Source organism: Eurypyga helias, unplaced genomic scaffold, assembly GCF_000690775.1.
Source record: "Eurypyga helias isolate BGI_N326 unplaced genomic scaffold, ASM69077v1 scaffold3113, whole genome shotgun sequence".
In the NCBI taxonomy this organism is placed as follows: Eukaryota; Metazoa; Chordata; class Aves; order Eurypygiformes; family Eurypygidae; genus Eurypyga; species Eurypyga helias.
This window is the reverse complement of record NW_010243112.1, coordinates 219,507-228,121: the sequence shown is the minus strand read 5'-3', so window position 1 is coordinate 228,121 and position 8,615 is coordinate 219,507. Positions and strand designations below refer to the sequence as shown.

The window sequence follows — 8,615 nt, the reverse complement described above, 5'->3', positions numbered from 1 at the left end:
CCTGCTGAATCGTTCCCTTCAGAGCATCCAAGTAGCCCATCAGCTTTACTGGTAAGATGATTTGCCATTACTACCATAGTAGTTTTCTGTTGCAGTGAACATTATCCATGAGTCTGTTGGTGACAAACTGTCTTTTTGTTTAAAATCAACAGAAACCTGAGCATTTTGCTCCTTCTATATTCTCCTTTCAGTACTGGATATGGGTAGATTACATAAAAGATCACTTAGGTCTGCCTTCATCCTGCCCCTAGCTGGAGGTGTGGGGGGAAGTCCTGTTCACCTAAGTAAGATACTATTTGTATTTTTCTGCATTAACCAAAAAAAAAAGTCTTCCTCAAAATTTGCAAGCTCCAAGCAGCATTAGCTTCTAAAGGATCCTGCTTTTGTGATTTCTCTGACTTCTCCTGAAGTCAGACTTCTCATGTGTGTCAAACTGTATCTCTTACCCCTTTGCACATCAGTCTGACTTGTGATGGTAGAGTTTCCAGTACTTTCTTTTCATGATTATGGAGATGTACTAGTCCTGACAGTAACTGCCATTCACCATCTGCCTCTACAACACAGGCACCTCTGTAACTGCATTGCTGCATGCGGTGGTGGTTCTCTTTGCTGTGCAGTCATGTTAAGGCTCTCTGATAGGAATGTGGCTTTCTGCTGTCTGAACCACTGCCCTGTGATTTGAAAAACAGTTTGAAAATCAAACTGTTGTGTGGTTTGGGTGGGGGTTTTGTTTCATGTTTAGTAATAATGGATGAACTGAACTTTCATTTACAGTTCAACTGGTTCAGACCCCTTAAAGCCAAAGCTTTCCTCCCTGCAAAGGAAAGACAACTTGAAATGTAATTATTTGGTTGATGAAGTGTGAGGTCGGAAAGAGCATAGCTCATACTTGCATTCCTGAATGATCTCTGGAAGTGTTAGTGAGGGTAAAACAGAATTATGAATGTGTTTGTTTCAATGAAATGACTAGGATAACAATAACATGCCTAATGAGCATATCTGTCAAATAAAGAGGAACCACATTTGGCAAGCCATGTTTCCAACCGTGCCTGCAATGCGCCTGAGACGATTTCTGCTGTCTTATATCAAACTTAGTCATACTGGATATAAAATGTGCAGCCTGGAGTTCTTAAATGCGCTGACAGTTGGCAGTTTTCCTGAGCAACTAGAAATGATTTCTAGAGTTCAATGGACAGTGGGAACATCATCGTTTTACCTGTGCTTTCTTTAACTTAAGTATCTGTGGTCGTCTTCCTTCTTACATTGTAGACCTGTGTAGTTCCCAATTTTTTTTCCCCCAAATTGTGTCCAAACTGTCTTGGGCAATATATAAGCAATCTTGGGTAATATATAGCAGATATTCCAACCTGAATAATGGAACTGTTATTCTGTTCCTTATCTGGAACAGTACAATTTAATGTGGCAAAATACATTTATTTTATATATGGTTTAATATATAGCATAACTATACATACCCACATCAAATACATTATTTCCTAGTGTTCACTGTATTCTCTGCTTTTAATCTGGCACTAACCCTGTCCATGTCATCCAACCATGGATTGTTTTTCAAGCACATTTTTCTCCCTGTGTGCATCAGCAGTCAGAGATATCATCCGCTACTGAGTGTTTGTTAAATATTTTGATTATCGTCTTCTGCTTCATTTGCAGATGGAACAGTTAACTAGTTTACTAAGCTTGTTTCTAATTACACATATCCTGGGGTTGCACATGATTGTGGACACTTCCCTTAAATAATATTTCTAATCGTATAAATAATTATTTGCTATTTACCCTTAAATAAATGGTATCTTCTACCTGAAATGCAAATTTTTGTTTCTTAGAAGGACAGCTTTTGATTAGATCTTAAAATGAATATGCGTGCATATGTATATGAGGTATATATATGCACATACCTTTCTAGATATATTCCAAGATTTACTTTTGGTTTTTTCTTCTTTATAATAAAAAATGTAATATCTCTAAATATTATTCTTCATTATTATCTTTTAGTATTGTTTTACCAAGTCACAAGACAGAAATGGATGTGATTTTGTCAGCATTAGGATCTTTGTAGTGTAGAGCACATTGTCTCACACTTAGCAGCCACTAACTTTCCTTGTAGACTTCATAATCTTAAGAGTTTGCTGCCAGGGTCTCTTTAGCCAAAAAATGCACAGGAGAGGGAGACACTGCGATAGTGGGTCAGGTGTGTCTATTTGAGTTCTTTTTCATGGAGCAACCTGTCAATAAACTGCAACAGATGACGAGTTTCTGAGAACAAATTCACCTAGTGGCCCTGTCTTAGAATATGGCAAAACCTGGGAGAGTAGGGAAACACGAGCAAATGCAGCTCTGTGGTGTTCATCCTTGGAAGTACAGCGGTAGAACTATGTGCACCTGATAAAAACTGACTGGTCATTAGTTGTAGGTGTGGAGGTCTTTTCACTTGATGTACTTGCTGCCTGGTTGCTCTCAGTTTCAAAAATGGCTAAATTTAAACAGTCTGGCTAAACTTGTGTGTATGATATATGAGGAGTTGTGCAAGCATCTAGTAGTCCCATTCAATTTAGTTGAAGGACCTGGGGTACCTCTTTTAATTTTTGTTCAAATGTTTCAGTCTAAACTGAGAAGTTTAATATGGCACACATCTCTTAAAATTGTGCTTCTTGTATTCATCACACTCTACACTTTTTTTACTTTGCTTACTCTGCTCCACGTTGGTTTTCAGTAGTAAACTGTTTTCTACGTAAGTGTTCAATTTCTCAAACTTCTTCAATAATAATTCATATTCCTGTTCTAGTATTTTAAAAGGCGGTTTCCCAAGTGATAAATTCTATTTACAAAATTTGACAGTAATATCATAGTTTTAATTAATTTATTATTTTGTTAATTAATAATTAATGTTTTCCTCTACTTCAAAAATTGAATTTCAGCCCTTATAAAAGTAATGGAAGCAGAGGTTTCTTCCACATATCTCTAGGAGTTTTTAAAAATAAACTCAATGATTTAATAATGTAGGGAACACGTGTGCATGTACACTCACATAACACAAAGAAATGCGATTAGTAACATTTTAATCTCAAGTGCTGCATTCTGTTTCATTGCCAAATTAGCAATCAAGAAGCAAGGACTGGTAAAAACAAACTTCAGTAACAAGATTAAATTTCTTTTTAATTGTAATGAATGACATTACTATTCAACTATTAAATAATACAACGTTATGCACAACGTACGAACCCAAAACATAACTTGGAAAAGAAGACTCTAATGTAATTCAGAAATGTGGTGATGTGATTTTAGAACCACAGGGGAAAAGCCAACAAATTTTAACTTCCATGTTTTACAACACTATTGTAAATCTAGAAACTGTTTACTAGAACTGGTGGTGACTGTCAACACTGGCTTATTCTAATGAGAAACATAATTTATATTGATGTCTCAGTTATTTAAAATTTACTTAATTTCCCTGCATGCCAGAGATAAGCAGCTACCTAACAACGATGTACCAGCTCATGGCCTTTTTAATATTAATGTTGGATATTAAATTGTTAACTCCTTTCCATCCTGCAGTGATAAGTTGGAGTGAAGATCTTATTTAAAAATCATGGGACATTAATGGGCAAAGGTGGACAGAACAGATAGAATGTTCATTCTTGGGACACATGTTTAGCCGTTGTACATCAGAATAGCCGTTGTACATCAATTCAGTCTGTTCTTTGCTTGTATCTGCTGCAAGTTTGTCCCATTAATTCTGCTTTTGAGAGTGGAAAGGTACTTGATCTTACACCCTGTGTTTGGGTTTTTATCATGTGTGACTTTCCCCTTCTCTACATTCTTGAGGAATTTGGTCCATGTGCATCAAGAATATTTCAACTCACCACTGGTACTTTTGAATGCACTCCCCTTCTCCAGGAGCCTAAAAATCATCTGTGCAAACATTGCCAGCACAGGACCTGTGTACCACGTGAATCCCTTATTTCAAGAGTTCCTAATGTATGTGAGGCATGGGGAACATTTACCCTGCCCCCCGTCTTTGAGAAATTTGCTGTGGTTCTTGTCCCTTCCCATCTGAGTTCCTGGGAGGGGAGAAGGCTGGAGCAAGTTTTCCAATTCCCTGGAGCTATGGTGAGAAGAGAAGGCATTAAACTGGTTGTAGCAAAGCAGAATAGTTGCTTGAGGGGAAGGAAGTGTGCTGAGCCCCTTTGGCCCCTTCTGCTTGTTGAAAGTCTCTGTTTATCTCACACACAGGGTTTCACTGTCAGCTTTTCTGCTGGAGTTCCAATGGAGTTGTCTCTGGCAACGCGCCCATCGGTTTCCCATTTTCTTGAGTGTTTTTGGGTTTTAGCTATTTTCATGGGTGGCAGCTGCAGCACACAATCAAGCAGCTGGCTGGGGCAGCCTGGGCCCAGGACTGTGTCTCACAGATGGTTGCCTTCCTCAGGAGGATTGAAAAATGGGAAGAAGCGCAATGTCCTCCAGGATCTGTGGCAGCTGCTTGAAGGTGAGGCTGAGAAACAGGTTTCATTGTTGTGGGAAGAGTACAAGTGTTTGTAACTTTTGGCAGAGCATGACAATCTGGTATGCTTAGCTCAAGAATAGAAAAAGTCAGGTGAAATCCTTGCTGAAGGCAAAGTGTCCTTTTGTAGCTTGTCTTCTAAGTCACTGAAACTTTATAGAACTTTTCAAGTTGGCAGCATGTCTCAACTATATTTTGACTGACAACCAAGAGAAAAGGGAGTAATCTTCTATGTTTTTTCAGTCCACATCTTGTAGATAAGTGAGAAAGGAAAAAGGAACTCAGTGAAATTCAGAAAACTGAATTAGACTGTTGATTTCCAGGCTACAATATAATGTTTTATTTTTATTTATTTTTCTATATAAAAGAGAATTGCAAGAAGGAAAAAGAACATAAGCCATGTATAAAAGCTTAAAAAATACCTTGGTTGAATTCTCTACTGTTTGGGGGTTTGTCCCTCAATACTATGTTTTCCAAAATCGTTGCCACTCAGTTTCATTCAGCACTCTAGCATTGGAACAATAGATTATTGCATCATATTTTCTGAAAGGAAATACATTTTTTTGCTGTCAAAACTGGTCTGTGTTAATGATAATTTACTTGAAGGCTTCAAAAGAAGGAATAAATCAAGCAGATACTCATCTGTCCAACACTCTTCATTATCTGAACATTAAAGAGACAGCCATCCTCCAGCTCTTTCTCTTCCCACATTATGCTGTCTTTCTCCCACAGTCAGGAGTTATCAAGTCTGCTGATTATTAATGAACTTCCTGAAAAGCTGTGTAGGGCAGGCCGAAAAGCTCAGCCTGTTAAAACGACGTTATTGTAAATACAAAAGGCATCTATTTTGTTTTATGGTGGTTCTTACTGATCAGAATCAAAAGATCACTTAATCTTATATGTAACTTTAAACCTGTGACTAAGTCGTTATATACGTTTGATCAGTTGTTGTGCTACTCTGCGTCAGGATTTGAGTTTGAGTCTGGAGTTGTTCAATCTTAAACCTTCTGAGGGTAACGTGTCCTTCAGCGAAGCGGTGATTATGTATTTCATCTGAATTCAGAGTACTTGATGTGTGATCAGCATTGTATTTTGGACCGCAGAGAACCTTGACCATAGAATGAATTCACAACTCGGGATTTTAGTTCTGAACTCAATGGCAGTAATTTGGAGACCTTTTCTCTCTAGTTACTTATGTGTATAGTAAATAACACCATCAGAACATTATTTTTGTGAGATAATGATTCAACCATCTACTGTGGTAAGTGCTTCATTATTAGCCATGTGGGACTTGGATTATTGCCTTGGAAAACAGACAGATAATTATTTTGTTTCCTAATTTACAGACTTTCAATTTTCTTAGGCTCCACTTTTGGAAAAAGATGGTGTCAAATGAAACAAAGATTTTTTTGCAAAGAAGCACAAATAAGCAACATAGCTCTGTTGGTTTTGACCTTCAGTATTTACAGACTGAGCAAATGATACGTTTAAACCAGCAAAACTGCATCTTATATTTAATTCAGTACATTTAGATTTTAAGAAAAAACTGCTATTTTGGACTCACTTTTTTCCATCTCTAAAGAAAGACAGGAGTGAACTGGTTATGACCACAGCTGGAATTGATAAAAGGAGGTACTAGCTACCTGGCCTTGCACATTTCCAGGAATGGAGCATCCACAGCTTCTCTGGGCAACCTGTCCCAGTGCCTCACCACCCTCTCCGGGAAGAATTTCTTCCTGATATCCAATCTGAACCTCCCCACTTTCAATTTAAACCCGTTACCCCTTGTCCTGTCACTACAGGCCCTTGTAAAAAGTCCCCCCCAGCTTCCTTGTAGCCCCTTCAGGTACTGGAAGGTGCTATAAGGTCTCCCCAGAGCCTTCTCTTCTCCAGGCTGAACAAGCTCAACTCTCCCAGCCTGTCTTCATTTAGTAACACTGACCTTGTGGTCACGGCTTGTGGGCTGTAACATAACCATCACAGAATTTCTGAAGCTATGGGCTCAAACGCACACACAGAATATGATGACATCAGGGTGCAGCACACAGGGCACCAGGGAGTCTCAAATCCCAGTGATGGGTAGTGAAGATGCAGCCTGGGTGCTGCGGAGGGAGCTCGCCCTGCTACCCCTGTGCAGTTTGGCTCCAGCTCCAGGAAGTGCTCCATGTGTCTCTTACTTCATCTTATAAATGTACTCTAAAGCACAGGCTGTCATTCACTCAGATACTCCAAAAGCCAGGTTTGCATGCTAGAAATGATCCTTTCAGGCAGAGCTACAGGCATATTGGTAGGTGTTCTACCTTTTAGCGGGATTATTTGTAAAGTTGCTGTCTATATTGTTCCATGTACAAAGGAGAGACGTCTGAATCTATACCTCTTTGCACTTTATGAGATTCTTTCCACGGCCTTTAGTGGCGTTTTAATCAGGCAATTATTCTCTGGGACTAAGAGCGTGACATGTTTTGCTAGAGCTATGTTCACTCATTTAATTTAAATGGCTTTGCACATAGCATTGATTTGCCAAAGAGCAAAGATGTTACCGATGCTATGATTTCTCTTTATAAATTAAAATATTTTGACTAAAATCATAAACACTTTAAACTTTTAAAATTCTAAAAGGAAAATTAAAATAAATTCCAAACAATTCAAAATCAAATTACAAATACTACTGGGAAAGGTTAAAAAAGAACCTAAAAATAACATTTTAACATTTTAAATATGAAAAGGGAGTTTTAAATGTGAAAAAAGAGTTTTCCCACTCTTTTTTTAGGTGGTAATTTTTAGCAAAAAAATCCATTTAGAAATTAATAGAACAATCAAAGCGATGCCTTCCTATAATACAGTGAATATGATATAATTTTGTGATTCCTTGACAGAGGACATAAATACCATAGTTGTGAATGTGTCTGGTTTTAATTAGTTTAATGATTCTTAGTAGAATGAATGTGTTGTTGATTGTTCAGAAATATAGCAATGCTATGTGTTTTTCCAAAACTGAGTGCAAGCATGGATAGGAAGAGGTAAGGCAGCCTTGCGATCGTATATCAAGGTGAGAATAGAGTGAAGCCTGGTTGTTCATGTCATTGGTTGTATTTGTGCAGGCAATTATTCAGCTGCAGCTAAAAAGCTACTGAGCACAGAGATAACTCTGTGTGTGTCCCCTTTGAAACAGAAGAATTTCCATGCCAAAAATCATATTTGAGGAGGATTAGCATTAAGTGCGACATAAAAAAAGTCTGCAAATGCCGAAGTTATCGGTGCGTGCTATTGTAATGAAAAATACACCACTATGTGTGTGTACAAGTGAACATGCTTAGACTTGAAAAGATAATCTAAAAATGGTGAAAGAGTTCTGAAAATAAATAAAAAAAGAGCAACTGGCCTTAATTCTTTTGGCTGCTTCATGATTTATAAGGTAGCACTAGGAAAATGTTTTTCAGCACATTGTTTTTTCAAACACTGCTTGTCTGATTTATTTTTGCTTTAGCTCTTTTTACATCTAAAAACATTGAAGCTGAAAAATCTAGTTTTTCAGTTACGTTGGAAAACTCCCCACTAGCTTCAAGTCATAGCCATCACAATTCTTCCAATAATGTAACTGAATATTAAGGATGGCTGTTGTCTTTTGGATACCTTCTGCGGAAAGGATTGAACGGGCCGTTTTGGTGGTGTGTTACTCTCTCTGCTTGGATGTGATGGTCTGTAATGACCTGCTTCTGGGGTTGAACAGGACCGAGGAAGCAGAGTGGGTGTTGCCGAGGAAGGGATTCAGAGCAGGGCTCTGGGCAGATGTCACGCTCTGCTTTCATCTGTGCCTTTCATCTTTTTTCCATTAAAAATGTTTTATTGTTGCTTCCTTCAAAAACAAAACAGAAAGCCAAAATATTTCCTGATGGATACCTCACATAATCTTTGCTTGTCCCAGAGGAACATTTGGGGATGTAAACCAGAGTAGTAATAAATCAGGAAAGCTTTTGACAAAACATTCATCTAGTTCTGTCACTTCAAATGGATAATTTTCAGTCATGAATTTGATGGATGTGGAGGAGTTGTTTTGGTTTATATACTGTGAGAGACTGCTGGAAAAAGATGACAT

At 38.0% G+C, this 8,615-nt stretch overlaps 1 protein-coding gene across 1 annotated transcript in view; it reads left to right on the top strand.

The window, feature by feature from the left end:
* The window catches only part of PIK3C2G (phosphatidylinositol-4-phosphate 3-kinase, catalytic subunit type 2 gamma), a gene marked incomplete at its 5' end in the record, with an annotated part of 138,662 nt that overhangs the window by 28,847 nt on the left and 101,200 nt on the right, over nucleotides 1–8,615 (top strand). The window contains one exon of the mRNA XM_010149293.1: nucleotides 1–51. Coding sequence (XP_010147595.1) covers nucleotides 1–51 — 51 coding nt within the window. The remainder of the gene's footprint in view (nucleotides 52–8,615) is intronic.